Source organism: Sturnus vulgaris, chromosome 1, assembly GCF_052056855.1.
Source record: "Sturnus vulgaris isolate bStuVul1 chromosome 1, bStuVul1.hap1, whole genome shotgun sequence".
NCBI lineage: Eukaryota > Metazoa > Chordata > Aves > Passeriformes > Sturnidae > Sturnus > Sturnus vulgaris.
In genome coordinates, this window is record NC_142243.1 from 127,753,713 (window position 1) to 127,772,381 (window position 18,669).

The 18,669-nt window shown below is 40.0% G+C and overlaps 1 protein-coding gene across 1 annotated transcript in view; it reads left to right on the forward strand.

Annotated features, from left to right (window-relative positions):
- The window catches only part of STMN2 (stathmin 2), a 37,571-nt gene that overhangs the window by 13,946 nt on the left and 4,956 nt on the right, over nucleotides 1-18,669 (forward strand). Inside the window, exons 2-3 of the mRNA XM_014870776.2 lie at nucleotides 10,149-10,244; nucleotides 10,870-11,042. Coding sequence (XP_014726262.1) covers nucleotides 10,149-10,244; nucleotides 10,870-11,042 — 269 coding nt within the window. The remainder of the gene's footprint in view (nucleotides 1-10,148; nucleotides 10,245-10,869; nucleotides 11,043-18,669) is intronic.

Genomic DNA, 18,669 nt, shown 5'->3' on the forward strand with positions numbered 1-18,669 from the left:
TTAAAACCATGTGCATATCTGAGCCAGAAAAATTGCAAGAACCAGCCTGTCTGTTAATGGAAACTGTCACTGTAGCAACCTCTTTTCCCTTGATTGAGGTACTCCACAGCAGCTGAATGATGAAAACAGAAAAAGTTGCATTCTTTACCCATTCTTTCTTAATTGCTTGTTTTTCCTGAACCATTCTGGGCCATTCCTTTCCTTGATGTTGTATCAATGGCTTGCTTTCAAAATGTATGGGTAGTTCTGCTAAAATTTGCTTTCTGGAGAAGCTCAGTATGAACAATTTGACTGTAATCTCAGCACAGAAGTGAGGGGAGGGATTTCATCATGTAATGCCAGGTACAAGACCAGAAAGGATCTGCTATGTCCAGATGAAAAGAAACAGTAGCAGGAAGAAAAGTTCCTATTTCCATCACAAAGACTGGCAATATGCAAGGTTATGTCACTAGTCTGCAAGGATGATGAAAACCAGATGGCTTGGAATAAAATGACACTCAGTGTCAGGTGTCAGTGGTGGTGCATGGCCAGGTGATGCACGACCAGGAAGTTTTTGTTGAGCCAATATAAAGGGATAAGGGTGATGCAAATTTAATGTCTTTGAAGACATCACCAGGAAAAACTAACGAAATAAATTAATAAATAAATGCCACTGTTGGAAACACATATGGGTGACAGTGAGATTCAGTGAGATAAAAGTAATACTGGCAGGCAGCTCTCTCACACCCTGCTCTAGTAACCCAGTGTTGCTGTGCTGGAACAGAACCCAGAGCGTGATTCATGCCTTGGGAAGATGCTGTTTGATCATAGTAGGCTGCATGACTAAACCGTTGCAATTCTATTTCATCAAATTTGATTTGCATCCTCCCTCAAGGGGCTGTTTCACCAGCCAGAACCTGTATTCCCTGCTGCATTTTCAAAGAGGTGTCACTTATACAGAATTCAGGAGAGCTCTGTTCCCCAAGAGGCTTCCCTACAGAATAGGTCTGTGACCCAAGGCTTTTTTTTTTCACGTGATGGGTCATTTTTTCCCCCAGCATCCTTTGCCTCTCTCTCACACCATGAACTCTTTGGCATAGGGTGTTTGCATCTGACACATTTTTACAGAAAGTAGCACAGATCTCAGCTGGGCCCCCGCATCCTCCCACAAAGCCATGACGAGATGACCTTAAGAGCATACTGGGAGGTAGCAGCCATCCCTGATAGCCTAGTCCTGGGTGTTCCACTGGGTTCTCGCTTGAGGCACCAAAGGAGATTGGAATACTCGACACAAGGACTCAAAATTTCACTGAGTTCATCACCAAGCTGCAGACACACTGCTGCTGTGGTGGCTGAAGCCTGTATGCTGCTGAGGGAAAGCTGGCTGCTTGCAGGCTTGGGAACTTCCAATCTGCAACTCAGTTCTCCCCACCCCATGCTTAGAAAGACACTGAAGAAGTTCCAGCTCCTTTGCATGTCCTTCCCTGGTGCTTCAGCCACCAATGTGGCCCCAGAACCGAGCCAAGCACCACAGGAAGCAGCTCAGGGAGTCCCGAGCACTCTACATCCACTTCTAAGGGAAGGATCAGCAATCTGGGGTCATCCTATTGCAGGGAAGTCCTGAAGCAAACTCCATTATGGGGATGTTATGGAAGGCAAGTACAGTTGGCAGCCCCTGTCTCAGGAATGCTGAGACAAGATAACCTGCATACAGCAAAGCTGGTGTGGTTGTGTTGAGAAGTCTTTGAAAATTCTTCTGCCTCCCTGGCCTTCAGACATGTACATCAGGACTCGTGAAAACACTTCTTTTAGCTCACATGTAGATGGACATCATGGTTTAGTGGTGCCTACCAGGAGGGATCCTCAAAGCCATGTTAATGGAAACTCTGGAGTGAAATATTTGGCCTTTTGCACCATTTTATATGTAACCTGTCTCAGAAGTGTAAAAGAGATTAATGTCTTTGTGTCCTGGTGAAAGGGTACGTCACAGCCCTTCAGGCATACAGTGCAAAGGAAATGCATTACACACCATGAGCACTAAATCATGGTAGGCAAACTCATCCATTCAGAAACTCCAGAGCTCAAGGTATTATTTCTTAAATCATTTTTGTAAGACTCTAAGTGATAGATCAGGAGATAGGGATTTTTCTTGAGAACAGGAAAATTAGTGATATAATCAAACCCAGAACAATACAGGGAGAATCCTTACTATTACTCTAGCAGGAGTCCTTAGCTAAAAGTAAAACAAATTTTTCTGTAAGACATGACAGAGCCAAGCTAGCTACAATTCCAATCAAAAGAAACTGTTTGCCCCAGGTGTAGATATGTAACAAAATTAACAACAGTTCTCAGGTAAGGTGAGCCAGATAAGGAAGGTTATTTCCTCCTGGTCTTGCTGCTTTCCTCCTGGTGCTCACTTTTTCCATCCAGTCCACATTCAGGAAAATTGCTTTGGTTCAAATCCTTCCATAGCTGAATTTCCACAATCTTTTTTGCTTCCAATGAATACAGGAGACAGGGGATATCAGAATGGTTCCTGGCTGGGGCTGCTTTAAGAATTTTCAAATTTTGATGTTTGCATGACTTTCACACTTATGTGATAATCAGAAACCATCTGTGTCTCTGGTGGCCTCTCATGAAGGTAGGTGTAAGGTCAGCATCTTAAACATCAGTGTCCTGCCAAATCATCTGAATAGCAGGGTTTGAACCTCTGGCTGCACAAAAATTAAAGTTATGTTCAGTTAACCAACAGGAAATAAAGTTGTCTTAGGACTACTGTAGCCTTTAAGTTCATTCTTCCCTCTTCATCCTCCCCGTTGTTTTCTAGGTCTTTTTTAGTAACTTACATCCTTTCCTACACAGAGAGAAGCTCTATGGGAAGAAAACTGGGGGAAGGCAGGTGGGATGTAGAGGTACAGAGAGAAATATGGTGAAGAGATGCCTTGTAAAGACAAAGTAGACCTTAAAGAAGGCTGTGTTTTCCCTTTGTTGGGAAAAAAAATCTTTGGAATTTTTGTTTTCACCTTGGTTGAAGTTCTCTAGAGTTCAAATGAATTTCAAGAGGGCCACAGTCCTCTATATCAGGACTGGCTCCTTTGCTTTCCCCTCAGTCCCAGAGGGCTTTTGGAGCTGAACTGCCAAGGGTTTCTTCATGCCAGCATGATGCATGGGCTCTGCAGAGGGGTGGCTCAGAAGAGAGTGCAGCATCTCCCTCTGCCACTGCTATGGACCAGGCTCTGCAGAGCTGAAGAAGGAGGAGCTAGCCCATGGCTTTCCTTCCTTGTCTTCCCATGTTTCCACCAGCCTGCAGTGTGGTGAGGCTGTGAGGCCCGAGTGCACCAACAGGCTCTGAACAGGCACGTGGCTGCTGTATTCCTTCCACACTAGAAGGAAATGTGTGTGTTTTCATTTCGTGACTAGAAAGCACAATGTGACTACAACAAAGTATCTGCATCAGTGTTTGTTTTAAGTAATCATGACAAAGTTGTTGTTTTTTCAAATTCAAAAAACCCCTCACATCAAAATCTCATTTTGGAAATGGGTTTGCATTAGCTCAACAAAGTCCCATTAACTCATGTCACAGATGACTGTAATAGTCAGGGTTCAACAAATGGGTTTTCTCATTGTTTCAGCAGTGAAAATTACATACATTGAACTAATACAAAATAGTAACTTTATATCGTAACATTCTGACATCATAAAGTAAGCAAAGACATTTGACTCTAACCACACACAGTAAGTAAAAACCACAGAGATGGTACCAGAAGTAGTCCCAAAAGCCAAAGTCATGATCAGTGATAGATTAGGTTTTAAAATTAGGAGCAATTTTTAGTGACACTTATGCCACTCTCCAATCTGCACGCTTGCATGCATTTGTATCCCTGCACTAGAGGTTAAAGAAAGCCATTACTGGACAGTCTTTCCATAAGCAAGCAGTTTCTTGTGTATTCCACAGGCTGGGTTTTCCATCCAGATCCCGTGCTGTCACCTAAATTATGCTGTGGAAATGGTATGCCAGGCCTTGCACTCGAGGACAGGGTTCATTGGTACAATCTGACACAGTCTATCTTATTAAGCTGAAGGTCAGATCTGTTGCTTGCATTTTTATTTTTTTGTGTGTACTTTGAAGAACTGATGCTACAATGATCCCTGATTTCACGGTTACTCTGTGCTTTTATGGATGGCACTAATGTTTGATTCCCTCACAAGCCATTTTAATGACTTCTGTTAAAAGGATCTCATGTTAGAAAGAATAAAATTGATGATATTTCTGCCAAAACCCAGGAACATTCCCTAAGGTTACAGAAATTAATCCTAAAACTATTTTTTCAAACTCCAAGTTGCCACAAAGGCAGGTTAGACTTGTCCCAAGTTCTTCCTTTCTGGTTTTCCAGTCATATTGTAGGAAATTCTAGAGTCATGGTTGACAGAGGAAAGCACTAGTTAACTCTTTATTTATCTTGTTTTCTTCTTGTTATTTTTTTCATAGTACCTGCTTATTCTATTCCTAGATATAGAAATATCAAAAAAATCAGGGACAACCAAAACTCTATTCTCTAACTGCATTGCAGTATATTAAGAGTGCAATTTTGAAGCCTTGGTCCCCAAAGAATGGCCCCAGGTGAGTGGGAGTCCTGTGCCACCTTTCCCTACAGTGAAGCAGGTGAGCACTGTAGGGCATTAAAGAGTCCATAAGTTGTAAAGCAACTTTATTTTTGTTGGAGAAACTGGAAAGGCACACATATACATAAGGCTGTGAGATGGATTCAACCTGACACTCTGGTGAGCATTGTTTTGCATTCAGAGAGTAACAAAATAAGCCCCACCTATGTGAACCACCAAAATGAGATGTCATTCATGGCTGAGTATTAGGGATGGATAAGATATATTTACTGCATGGGCTTTTGCTTTCATTCTCTCCATCACTGGTGACTCCATAAGCCTATAACCATCTTTAGGCTTCCTGACAGTGAAGATAGATTTGCTGGTCTTAAGACAACCTAATTTGTTTAACTTAAGACATCTGAATGGAGCCATTGTTCTCTGGTAGTACTAATCTCCCCGTTGACTAAAAAATAAGCTTTCATGATTTCTGCAAAGTAGCTCTCTTAAATAATGACCAGCATTAATTAAAGTGAATCCCAGGCTGATAGATTTCAGACATGCCAAAAACTAAATGATACCTAGCACTCATACTACTCATGCCCCATCTTGAATTTTAATTCTCCCAGTTCCATGTGCTTGTCCCAGTACTAGCCCACCACTTTAGCAGCACTCATCATGTAACTTTCTTCAAATACCCCACAGAGATGAGGAAACAGCACATTTGAGGTTATGCAACATCATCTGTTTTGGCAGAAAAGGACGCAGCACATTACTAAAATGGATTAGTAAAAAAAAAATTGTGAATTACTGGTCCACAGAGTGTGGCTGTTGGTGTTCACGAAATTATATGACTTAAAGCATTGCCTTGACAAACCAAAAGCACCCCAGAGGGAGCATTACCAAAATGACATTTGTAACAAACCACATTGTCAATAACATCCATCAGAAATCCATATGAAGGATGGGTGTGATAAGTGTTCTCTATCTGCAATTCATGCTTAATCTTACATCTTGATGCTTTGTCTTCCAGAGGAGAAAACTATGCAGAATTTCAGTTCAGTCTCAGAAAGGCAATTGTCATGTAGGTTCCTGGCAAGGGAGCACAGGGCTGAGCTGCGTTATGAGTTGCACATTCTGACCATGGGCAATGTGCCAATTTCCTTTTCCTTCCACGCATGCAGAACTTCAAGAACTAGTTGGCAAGTGGTAGTTGAAATGTCAAAATGCAGTAACATTGCAAATTAATATACTTAATGTCTACATATTAATGTATGTGATTAATATATACACATATTAATGGGTGTGTAAAATACGTTTCTTAAATGCAGACTGGATTCAGTAAGACAAAAATAATCAACACATTTGCCTTCATCAGATGTTAATTATAAGTAACATTTACACTTTTCTCTCTCCCTTTATTTGTTAAAAATAGTCTTGCTTATGAATAATGGTCTCTTCTGTGACACAACAATCTGTCTGAGCTGTGCTTTGCCAAGGAACAAAATGTGACCCAAATTGCCTATGGCCTGTCAGTCAGGATAGATTTTCATTTTACATCATAAACTGTAAAAAATTCCTTATAGCTATTGGATAACAGATGAGAACAGACAGGAATGGTTTAGTAGTGCTTTCCTTAACCTTCCTATTTCCCCCAGCAGTAAATAAGTTGTTGCTGACTTCTAATGGCAGCCATAGCACTCTGCCTGAGCTCTTCATTCATTGGGCAAGTGAGCTGCAGGACTGGCACTGGACTACTTTTCTGTCATTAACAGAGCAATATAGGATATATCTGAATAAACATATTGTTTGAGATCAATAGAGCATTTTCAAAGAGGATCATCAGAACACCCCAGCTGACCATGCTTTGGATCACACATCAGAGCAATCTGGGAGCACAAATGAGTTTAGTTGACAGGTGTTGAAACTGGAAGGTGTGTATGAGGAGTATATCTACTATGCCCCAGGCTCTAATGGTTGTTCAGACCATGGGACCAGACTAGCCTAAGGAAAAGATCCTCAGAATTACACAACATGGGCATGAAATTCTTAGAATTGTATCCTTCCAAAGATCCAGTCCTGCTGTCTTTCCCTTCTTGCTCATGCAATTGTAGAATTGGAGCCCCTAAAAGGCCCCTGAAGATCTTACCTGGATCAGCAAGTAGAGCCCACAAGGGAAAAGCATGGATGTTCACCCAAAAGAGGGATATTTACCCAATAGTTTCACAGTTTCTGAATATAGCTGTTGAAAATAATGCCAGAAGGTTGAGGAAAGGGTGAGGTTGACTTAAAACAATAATATTAAGGTACATTTGGGACTTGTTCAGAAAAAAAGTCATGCATTCTTGAGTTTCAAAGCCATCTGAGTTCTTTCTTTTCTGAAGCTGTCAATGACTTAGTGGTATTTGATAGTATTTCTAAGGCTTTCTCTGCAGCTCTGAATATGAGAAGTTTATTCTTAAAAGGTAGATGAGGCTCTGGAATAATCACACAGTTTCAGAAGTTAAGACCTATGAATACTAGTATATTCACAGCAAAACTATAAGAAATGCTAATACTGAATTCTCTTCTGGTTTTAGCAAAAATCAGTCTTCTTAATGCATGTAAACATTTAGATATTGCTGCATGTAGCTAAAAAATTCTGTTGCCATCTTTTGTCAACACTGTTCTTGCCTAGCAATTTCCCTATCAAAGCTTTTGTAGTATTACGATTACCATCATTTACTCTCCTTCATTTAACTTGCACAGTTAATGGAATGATATGTATGTAGCCTACATGACTGCACAAGGAGGGATATGATTAGCAAGCCAGTGGAAACACATTTGGAAAATAAACTTCATTGCAATCACTGCTTGTCTTCAAGGGTTTTGAAAAGCTCCACTATGAGGCAGGTAATTTTTGTGTCTCTTTCAGGTTACACAAGAGGTCCTGTGCAGATTGTACAAATGCTCTGCTCTTGGTTGTCTGGTCTATGTCTGCTGCTTTCTTAACAGAAAAACTTCTTGAGATAACTGGCTTCCATTGCTAAAATACTAACCCTTGGGATTTGGTAAAGCACACTTACCTCCCTGTGTAACCTGTGTGACATGAGCCAGCCACTTTAATCAGACCACCAGCTGGACTAACATTACTGCTTTCAACTTATTAATGTGTTTTAAGGAGATGTTTAAGGAAAGGAGAGCTGAACAAAGCAGGGCTCCTGGTATTCAGAGCTGAACCTGATCAAGGGGATTGTGTCATCACAATGTTGATGCTGGACACCAGAGGAGGTGTTTGCCTCTTCAGGTCCTTTGATACCCTCAGCCCTCAAGTCTACAACAGGAAAACCAGTGTTTGCCACCAGGGAAGGTTGTCTGGTTCCCAGGGCTGCAGAAGCCTCCAGAACTTCTGTGAATATTCAAGCCGAGCTCCAGCTACGGTTGAAGGACTCTCCAGGGCAAGTGCAGACTAAATCAATACCACAGAAAAAAAAATAGTAATTGTTGTGAAGAATAGAAAGTCATCCTAATTCTGCCAGTGGCCAGAATTAACTAAGACAATGATTTTGACAGCATGCTTTCAGTGAAGCTATTGCACTGAAGAAAATAGAGTTGAGCATGTTCTTATCTTTCTCCTGCTGTGTTTTGCAGATGGCAAGCTGGGGAAAAAACACCTTTCTCTAATCATTTTAAATGCTGTTAGGAAGCAAAACATATTCAACGTCAAGCAAAGATAAAAAATATAAACAAAGGCCCCAAAAGGCAAGATTCCTAGGATGCAGCTTTGTATTCCTTTTCTATATTTCAGGGTATACATTTTAGCAGTGATTCAGCAGATCTTGTACAAGTATCTGCCAGCATCATCAATGGCCATGTCTTTAATGCACAACCCAGTGTCCATTTTCTCTGTGTTTAGCAACCTGCCAGGGTTTGATGTGCACCCACTCCACAACCTTGCTGCTGGGAAGAATGTAATTCCAATAGTATGGGCAGCTGGCTGGGCAAGCCCTCCTCAAAGAAAAGTCTGGAAAACCACACCTGTGTGCTTGTTGGGTGGAGGTCTAAGTGAAGAATTAATTATGTTTATCATTAGTCATAATTCTACATACATGAAATGGACATGATGTTTCCATGACTTAAGCTTAAGTTCACAAAAAGCAAAGTCTTCAGTACACTCTTAACCTCAAATCATGTCCTTTACCAATGCTTTCTAAAAAGCTGTATCTCCTTTAGGTGAGTTATCCAAGGTACATGATTAGAGGCCCTTGTGCAAAGCTTAATTAAATTAACTAATCCTTTACTGGCAGCTAGAATTTTTTCTTGAACCATGGATTATTCAAATACCACCATACTGAGCAGCACCCACAGGCTCTCAAGCACTCATCAATCTCAGGTTTCTTTCTGAATAGGAAAAGCAAAATCAAAAACCACAAGAGCATCCATGAGAGAGGCTGATTGAGAATGTCATATGTACCCACAGTTTGAAGATCAAAGGACCATCTGATTTTCCTTTAGCAACAACAAGGGCTAATTTGGTCTAATCTGTTAAACACAATATTTTGAGTCACATATATTTTAAACCACGTTTTCACATGCTGGCAGCAAATGAGTATCTGCCTCTGTAGCCATGATTTCGGTAATAGAGGTTACAGAGGTTTGTGTGTGCCAAGTTGAATTTTGAAGCACTCGACCTCAACATTCATGTGTTATGGAGTGTGGGCAGTGGGCAGGGTATTGCCCCAGGACCCAGCAGAGCCAGCTGTGATCTGGGCTCTGTTGTTGGCTTGCCAAGTGACAAAGTACAAGACTATTTTCTTACTTACGAGCAATTCGGAAGGGTGAGCACGGCACACCGCATTATGATTATGTATTGGTATCACCATTTTTAGACTGGTGCCTCCTCTGGTCGTGACTGGGGCCTATGGGCATTATAAAATCAGCAAAGATAGCACAATAAAGGTAAATTACAAGAGTATTAATTGCATCAGCTAATATAGACTAGACTTGAGTGTGAAAGCCACATATTTTGGCCAGTAAGTGGGGAAGGAAAAGCTTGGTTTCAGGTAGTTAAGCATATTAAGGACATTATGCAAATTTTATTTTTAATTTATTTTTAATTTTCTGGATGACATTTTCATTTGTAAGGTAATGTCTTTAGCATCTGCCTATGGCAATGTATGGTCAGCTTTTCCTAGCTGTTCTCAATTACATTTGGATACATCAAATAAACTGTAAGAGCATCATGTCTCTCCACCTGCCAGGGGAGAGTGGAGTCATGGCACTCTTCCAATGCTAAATGCATTTCCTGGTAGCTAGATTCACTTTCTGTAAACCAGAGAGGACTGCATTATGCCTAAGGCTGAGGTCATGTAGAGGACCAGAAGCCATCTCTGCAGTTCTGAGGATGTCATTTGTGATTTGATAAAGGTTCAATGTTGAGATGAAATAGTTGAAAGTAAATACTCCAGAGAAATCTGCCAGGTGGGTGACAGAGTAGGTTTTCTGATCCCCAGCCACTCATCTCAGACAGAGATTCACTAAGGAGGAGCTGGGGAAGTGAAGTGTGCTAACGAGATCTCTCCTTTCAGCTTACAAGGAAAAGATGAAGGAGCTGTCCATGCTCTCACTGATCTGCTCCTGTTTTTACCCGGAACCTCGCAACATGAACATCTATAAATATGATGGTGAGTGCTGTTTACTGGAAATCATCCTGCAGGTCAGAAAATGTGCTAGTGCTGGGAAACCACTCAGTTCACCTCCTAGTCCATAGTGGTGGGTGATGAATATTTTGCTGATTTACCAATTTAATTGGTGGTTTGGGCTATTGCTTTCTATAGAGTGTGCAGTACCCATGATGCTGGATATTGTTCCTAAAAGGAGTTAACTAATGTTAGTTCTCTCATACTGAGTTGTTCTTTCCTTACTCTCCATTTGAGAATTACAGCTCTTCGTAGCTGGCATAATTCCCAAGAAAATGAAGAAAAGATGAAAGCATGGTTAAAAAATTAATCAGCTTGGGCACTGCTCACAGGGGGTGTGAAATGGCACAGAACCCCAATAAGCTTTCAAAATTGCTGTAAATTTTTGTCTTCATGAGATTAAGGTATAACTAAGCTATTACAGATAAAATTGAATGTACTCCTGAGAACAGTTTTCAGCCCATAATCTGCCATTGCATTTAAAATGCCCAAGGCAGAGATGCTAAATCATTTGTCTGTGCTTGTGATCCTACTCTGATATCAGTGCTGCTTCTCTCATCAATACTGCTGGTGTATTGAAGGACTTATAATTTCCCACCTTATTGTGCAGACATGGAAGTGAAACAAATCAACAAACGTGCCTCAGGCCAGGCATTTGAACTGATCCTAAAGCCGCCATCTCCAGTCTCAGAAGCACCACGAACTTTAGCTTCTCCAAAGAAGAAAGAACTCTCTCTTGAGGAGATCCAGAAAAAGCTGGAGGCTGCAGAGGAGAGGAGAAAGGTATCTTTCCTTAAAAAAAATGCCAGTAATTAGACATTGTTAAGTGTACAGAATAGCAGTTGAGTTTCCTGTCCATTTGTGTCCATCACTCATGGTAGCCTACATTATCAATGTGTTTACAGAAATGAATGAGTTCATTTTCTTTCAGCAGCTTGCAAACAAGCCTCACTGGTTTCAGTGCTGGGGAAGCACATATCACAAAATAGACATAGATTCAGACAGAGGCCAAGTGGACTCAAATGCCCTTGCTTACTGTGTGAACATAACTAAGTGGTTCATTCAGGGCATCTGTAATAGTTGCTCAAAAGCAGTGCAATTATGGTATCTGAGTTTAAGAGATAGATCTGCAATTCAAGCAGATCCTCTCTGGGCTACCAGATCTTGACTCCTTGTAGTGTCCATGGAATTTATTCACAGGGTCTGCATAAAGCAGCTAAAATGTCTTGTTTGTGCAATATAGAGGAACACCCGGAATAGAGTGAGTTTGAGATTATTCACATCTAGTTAAATGAAGACACTAGCACAGCACAGCACAGATGATAAGTGGCATTTCTAACAGTTTCAGTGGTGATGGAAATTGGCCTTCTATGGTTTTCCACAGACTAAGTCTTCCCCTCTTTATGATCCTACCCATAATGGTAAAGCTCTGTTTCATAATCACTAAGTTTGTCACTTAGCATTTGGAAGAGTTGTAACACCTTTTTCACAAAGGTTGGCACAAAGGTTGGTACAGGGGCAGCTGGAAATCAACTGTTTATTTGGCCTTCATCATTACTGATGTGTTGAAGAGGTCTTCATTTTCTCTGTCAGAGCTAAATCAGGTTGCTTTTTCTTTTTACAAAGAGAAAAAGACAAACTCCAGATAAGATAAATCAGAAGATGACAATGAGACACTCACCATAGCCAGCCTGAATTTCCAGTCTGGAAATTATCATTGCTCCATATATGCCCAGGATTTTTGCTGTCTTGCACCATTTCAGAAAAAGTCACGACTGGCTGCAATGACCACAGAAAAATCAAAATTGATGATACATTGTCCTGGTTAATTCATGTTTCTTTTTGCTGACACACAAAAGGAGAGACACAAAAGCTTTAGGATCTTAGGACTTTCTGTGTCCTTCACCCAGGAAATCAATGTTATTTTGTGGCAAATCAGCTTGCACAGTTAAATAGGTGTTAGAAACTCCTTCTACCTGCCCGTGGAGTCCCTGGTAGAGGGTTTCTGAAAACGAAACAAGCTTATATGTCTCTTAAGCCTTTTATTTATATTTTAAACAATGTGATTTCTTGCTAAAACTGCTGTTAACAGCTTTTCCCGATGTTCAGGAGTTCAGGGCTATCTATGCCACAGATAGCACATGTATCAGATCCAAGAAAAGTAATTCCATTCTCTTTTATTCCTGTCAGACCAAATCAGGGTGACTGCCAAGAACCTCAAGGGAATGATTACTCTGGTGTGTGGTTTGTTATGCTGAAGTCAGTAGATCTGGATTACTGACAGGTCTTTAAAACGTGGCACTCAGTTTGGAGTTGCAGTGAAACCTGACTATTCTGGACCTCACTAATTTGAGCAATTCATCTAGATAAGAACTGCAGTGCTACAACTTTTGTCATTTTTGCTGGCTTGCTAACAATGACTCTGTGGTTCTAGCACACACTCATTAGAACTATCACTTCTTTCAAACAAATCTTTCTGCCAGAGCATTCGTTTCAATAAGAGGACATGACTGTATATCAGAGGAATTTCCATTTGCACTAGCACCTGCTGAGAAGGGTGAGGTCTCACTCACTCAAGTTGATATTCCCCAAACACTCAGTCCATGAAGTTCCTCTGTGCCAAGTAAAAATGCTCCAGTAAAGATACAGAAACAGAATGAAATGGCAGCAATTAAAAAGCCTGTTATTATGCATATACTTGGTGGAAAATACAAAATTAATGTTTCGGAGATTTCATTCCATTGATTTCACTACCGTTCATTTCTTCCTAAAGAAAAACTTATTATGCAATAGATAGGTAATCAGTGATAGCAATACAGACACCTGCCATTTCTTCCTCTTGATACTATATTCATTTTGAATGAACATATAACTGAGTTATTTTAATAGACAAGATCCTCCACATTAACATTGCAGCAAAAATTGCTGGGAAAGGAACAAAGAACATCACTGTTAAAATCCCTGGTGTTCTCACATCTCAACTATTGACTTCATTTTTGCCCTAACAATGAGCATAGTACAGAGAAGGATAAAAAAGCAATTAGAGGAACAGAAAATCTTCCTTAAGAAGATAAATTAAACAGTCCACTTTTCAGCTTGGAAAGAGACAACAGATATGAGATAAGGTAGAAGTCTACAAAGTCATGAATGGTAATGAGAAGATGAATAGGAACAATTATATTCTATTTCACACAATCTGAAAGGGACAAAACGCTCAAGGAAATCATCAGACAGCAATTTCAAAAAGGAGTCATCTTTTCATGTATTGTTTATTCAAGGTATATTTGTAATCACAGACTGTTTAGAGGTTATTGCAATATTATTTAGTTAAAAAATATAATAGCAAAATTGATAGAGTACTCCCTTGTAGGAAATTATTATGTGAATGGGACTTGTGACTCAGAAAATATGGAACTTATCGACTGATGAAAGCTAGAGAGATATTTCCAACTTCATCTAGAGTTTCCCTCAGCATCTTCTTCCATTTTCTGCTGTTAGACACACCAGGAAGACTTTTTGTAGAAGCCAGCATGGCTGTTATTATCATATTTTTCAATCTATATACAAAGCTGTCAGGCATGGTCATTCTAGATCATGTCCTCCCAGCACAGTTCTAATTAAAATCGAGTATAACTAATGGATGAGAGTTGCCTTTTTGGAAAAAAAAAATCGCTAACATATTTTACACTGCTTAGGAAGTAGATTCTGCTCTGTTAATTAGGCAGTGTTCATTAATAAATTTTCAAACTCATGAGAACATCTAGAGCAATACATGCACTTCAGCAGTCTCCTGCTTAGGCATTTTTCAGTTTGTTATTCTTGTTTATTTCCTTGTAAGCTTTTACAATACTCCTCTTTCCTTTTCTCCCCTTTTTTCTCTACCTCACCTGATAGCTGTGACCTCATACTCTCAGAGAGTTTCACTTGAGGCATTTTTAATTTTTTCCACTACACAACAAAACTCATTTAGGCTAGTTACAGATTTTTCCTTTCCATTTATAGAATCCTTTTCACAGCATGTCATTATTATCCCCCCCCCTTTTTTTTGGCATATGTGTGCTATATTTTCCCACCTTGGTGGATAATCAGAAAGATCTTTTCATCCTTCTCAGTTAAGAAATTAGAGCACTGTAACATTGTGTGCAGCAGAAGTTTTTCTCACAGAATATTTAACATTTATCAGTTTTTACCCATTGGCCTTGAATGTTCAGCTGTTATTGTAAGTGGTGTACAGACTTCAAGGGGCATATGTCAAATTATATATTTTTATTGCCTATGTTCAATTTACTTACTAACATAAAAAAACAACACTGAAGGGATCTGCATTTCTACTGGACTTTGGATTATAGGAGAGAAACTGTATGTAATTAAATCTTTTTAATGGCTTTGTATTGGGCTGAAACTGAATCAAGCTTATCCCTAGAGCTTAGTGTGACAAAGAATGGAGAAAAAAAGTCATATTTTTTTGAACTTTCACGCTGTTGGATTTAGACTTACAGCTTCATGAGTTTTTAGTGGTGTTGCAATGAAGTGCCACAAGACAAGCCATCTGTGCAGCCTGGGCTGGGCTGGGCTCCTGTGCTCCCCACAGCAGCAGCCAGCCCAGGGCTCCTCTGCCAGCACCAGGACCACACTCAGTGCTGGGCTTCAGCATCCAGCCCCTTGGAGCCAGCCCCACAGCCTGCCCAGAGGCTGCTCCTGGTACTCTTAATCCATCTCTGCTCTGGCCACCCCTGTTTACTGCTCTGTCCAGGAGGCTGATGGAGGAATGGCTTTGCCAAGGGGGCAGAGCTGGGGGACAAGTGTTCCTCCCTGGACATTGCATGGCTTCTACAAAGCTGCTGCTCCAGGTGACAGATGGAGCAGGCATACACTCCTTCCCTGTCAAAAGTCCAGCTTTCTTCTTCCATCTCATTCCTGTTACCCTTTCCCACCAAGTTTTAAGGTGAGGAGGAATGAGGATAGGCAGTGCCCAAGATACATGTCTCCTGTCTTGCCCACCTTCCTCCTGTCTTCACAACTGCTCCATTAATAGTATCTCTCAGATACACACTATATTGAGGAATACCAACATTATTGCACTTCTTCTAAACAACTGTATTGTAAAAAAACCCAATCAGTGAACAAATGTGTTGTGAAAGAGGAGCACTCATGACTGGTAGTGTGTCTCAAACACCCTAGTAACTAAGGGTACTGATGTCTGAGGTTGAATTCCCAGCTTAAAAGCAGTTGTTTGAACCCATCTCTTGTTTAAGAGCAATAAAGGATTACTTCAATATTTGTATCAATTACTTCAATATTTGGATATATCTGTCAATGATAGATAGATGTGAGAAAATAAAGCATCTCTTACTCAGATAAGGAGGATTCTCTTCCTGTGAGTAACAATTACACACTCTGTCTCCAAAGCCAGTTTCCATAACTAACTTTGCTCATGACGTGAGTGTTTAGTAGTGTCCATCCGTCTCTGGCCAGCTAGGTAATAGATATGGGTTTCCTTTTGAACCACTCATCTCTGAAAACTGAAGATGCACATGATCCCTTAAAAATAAGACATGAACATCACAGGAGTTTACTTACATTTTTAGTACATCACTATGTTTCTTGAAGCAAAGGTATCTGTGCCAGGAATAGTCTCCAATATTTTTTATTTCTCCATATTGAAGTATTAACAAATAAATATTTTTGTTTTCTCCACATTATTTTGCAGCCTTTCAGTACCTTAAAGGGGCTTGCAAAATGGAGGGAAAGTGATTTTTTTTCCAAGCACAGATAGTGATAGGACAAGGAAGACTGGTTTTAATCTAAAAGAAGGAAGATTTAGATTAGATGGTAAGAGAAAGTTCTTTAATGTGTGGGTGGTGAGGCAGTGACAGAGGTTGCTCAGAGAAGCTGTGGGTGCCCCATCCCTCAAAGAGATCCAGGTCAGGTTGGATGGGGCTTTGCACAGCCTGGTCTAGTGGAAGATGTACCAGCCTATGGCAGGGAATGATCTTTAAGGTCCATTCCAATCCAAGACAGTTTATGATTCTTTGATTCTATGATGTAACATTAGATGCTGCAGCTGGAGTTGCACTGGTTATGCCTTATTACATTTAAGAGGTCTTCTTAATATTCCCTCTTGAATATTGCTTTTTGTTTTCTCCACCATTTCATATTTTTCTCTCCTTATTAGTCTTCTTTATTTTCATCCCATTTACAACTTTTTTTTTTCATTTTCTCACTACATCTGTATAAGAAACACCATAAGCATTTTACAGCTATGTAAAAAGATTCGAAAATATCCTTTCTAGCACTTAAAACAGTGTTGAAAATAAACTTGAAAGACAAGCTTCCTATGTATATTGGAATCCTGCAGCACTGTGGAACTGTGTGAGTCCAAACACAGCCATTTAAAAGCCAAGACAAACAAGAAAGGGAGTCTATTAATCCCAGCTCCCCTGGGTATCCATGGTCATTCATTTACCCATTTCTGGACGTGTAGTAGACTTTGAACAGACAGGGTGGCCAAGTTCTTTTGCCAAATGAGTTGGAAACAGAAAATCATTTGACAATCCAGTACAAACAGAGAGCAGCCGCCTTCCAGAATTGTCGTAAGGGGATTTCAGAATGGTCTGAACACCAGGGAAACAGGCAGACTGACAGCTGGGCCACAGCACCATTGGAGAAGGGATATCAATCTGAATGAGACTCTGCCTTGGGAGTGTTTTGTGGCAGGGAGGGGGTTCCTTGATTTTGAACCAGTCCTGGGTACTGGTGATTTTCCTCTCTCAAAATCCATCACAATATGCCATTAAAGACATAACGTAAAGGAAAATCCCATTACGGGTTTGCAGTCAGTTCCTGAGGCCTGGTTCAGCTTTCAAGCAGTCTCTTACTGGTGCCAACACAATTTGCATCCAGTAAATACTGAATTAGAATATAAGGATTTTCTTCATTACCATGAATTGGATGACAAATTACTTTTGAATGTACTGTCTGCCAGCACACCATCCAGAAATGTGTGTATTTTGATATGAAGCTCTAATTTCTCATTGTTCTCCAGCATTTATAATAAAAAGTCTTTCCAGAAGGCAAAGGGTTTGAATGGAAGAAAACAAATCTTGAAAAATGGACGAGTGCCTCAAAATCTCAAAGGCATTTTGCTGCCTCCATCGAAAGCAAATGCTCTTCTAAAAAAATGCTTCTTATATGCATAGTCCAAATCTTACTTTTTATTAGTGCATGGCTATGTCCTTGAAAGTTGTTTTCCAAATCTGAAAGGTCTGATTTTATAACACATTATATATGCATATTTAAACACCATTAAATGTTAGCCTTTCAAATTAACAAGTCCTTTCTGAAATGCTTCATGAGAAAGGACGTTACAATTAGTTTAATAGTGTCTTTTCTATTCAAACTCTCCACAGGAAGAGAAATGGGTTCTCAGATTATCCATTATTTTTAGATCATTTAAGCAAAGGGTTCACAGAATTCATATCAGCAAACAAAATTTAATGATCATAACTTTTCCAAAAGTAGATGAGAGATTGCCATTGAGTAGTAAAGTAAACAGAAAATGCAGAATAACTTCACAAGCACTGGTCAAACTGGGCCACTCAGGTTTGTCCACAAGTGGACAAGACAAAATGAGATGAAAATGAGAGAGATGAAAATATTTCATTATTTCATTATTTCATTATTTCAGTTTTACATTGCATCAGATCTTTTGCATCAGAACTTTTTTACATAGTAAAATAACCTAAAATTAAGAACTAATAAATGCAAAGTATCTAAAATCAAACATTTTGTTTCAAAATAAACTACATTTATTATATTATTATTTTTAAAATTTATCTTTTTATTAAACTAATGGGGCTTTTATGATTTTTAAATTGCTCTACAAAATTCCTTCTTTGTCCTGCTCTTCTTGTCTTTGGCTCATCCTTCTTCCACACTCCACCTGTGAAACTCCCTCTGCTTTTGGCTTCATTTGTCTGAGGGGTTTTGTACCCATCTTTCATCTGACACAACAAAGACATGAAAAATGCTGTAAGGGAGGGAAGGGCCAGGAAGAGTCTCTGGGAGGTACCAGCCTTTCCAGGAGACCATTCCTAGCAGCAGGTGCTCCAGAGATCAGTTTGAGAAATGAGCCTGTACCTGCAGCCAGGGCAGAGGTGAAGCACCTTAGGTGATAAGGATGGATGGAAGTGGCTCTCTCCTATGATCTCAAGCAATCCATTGCAGCCTTTGAAAGCCAGATGTGTTTTAGTCCAACATCTTGCTGCAAGATGTTCTGCCTGGCCTTTGCAGCCTTTTCTAGAATCTGCTTAATTTGCCTTGTCAATGCATTTGGCTTTATGCATATTTTACTGTCATTAAAATATTTGTTTTCTCCTAGCTGAGTCTTGCTCATACAAAAGAATTGCAG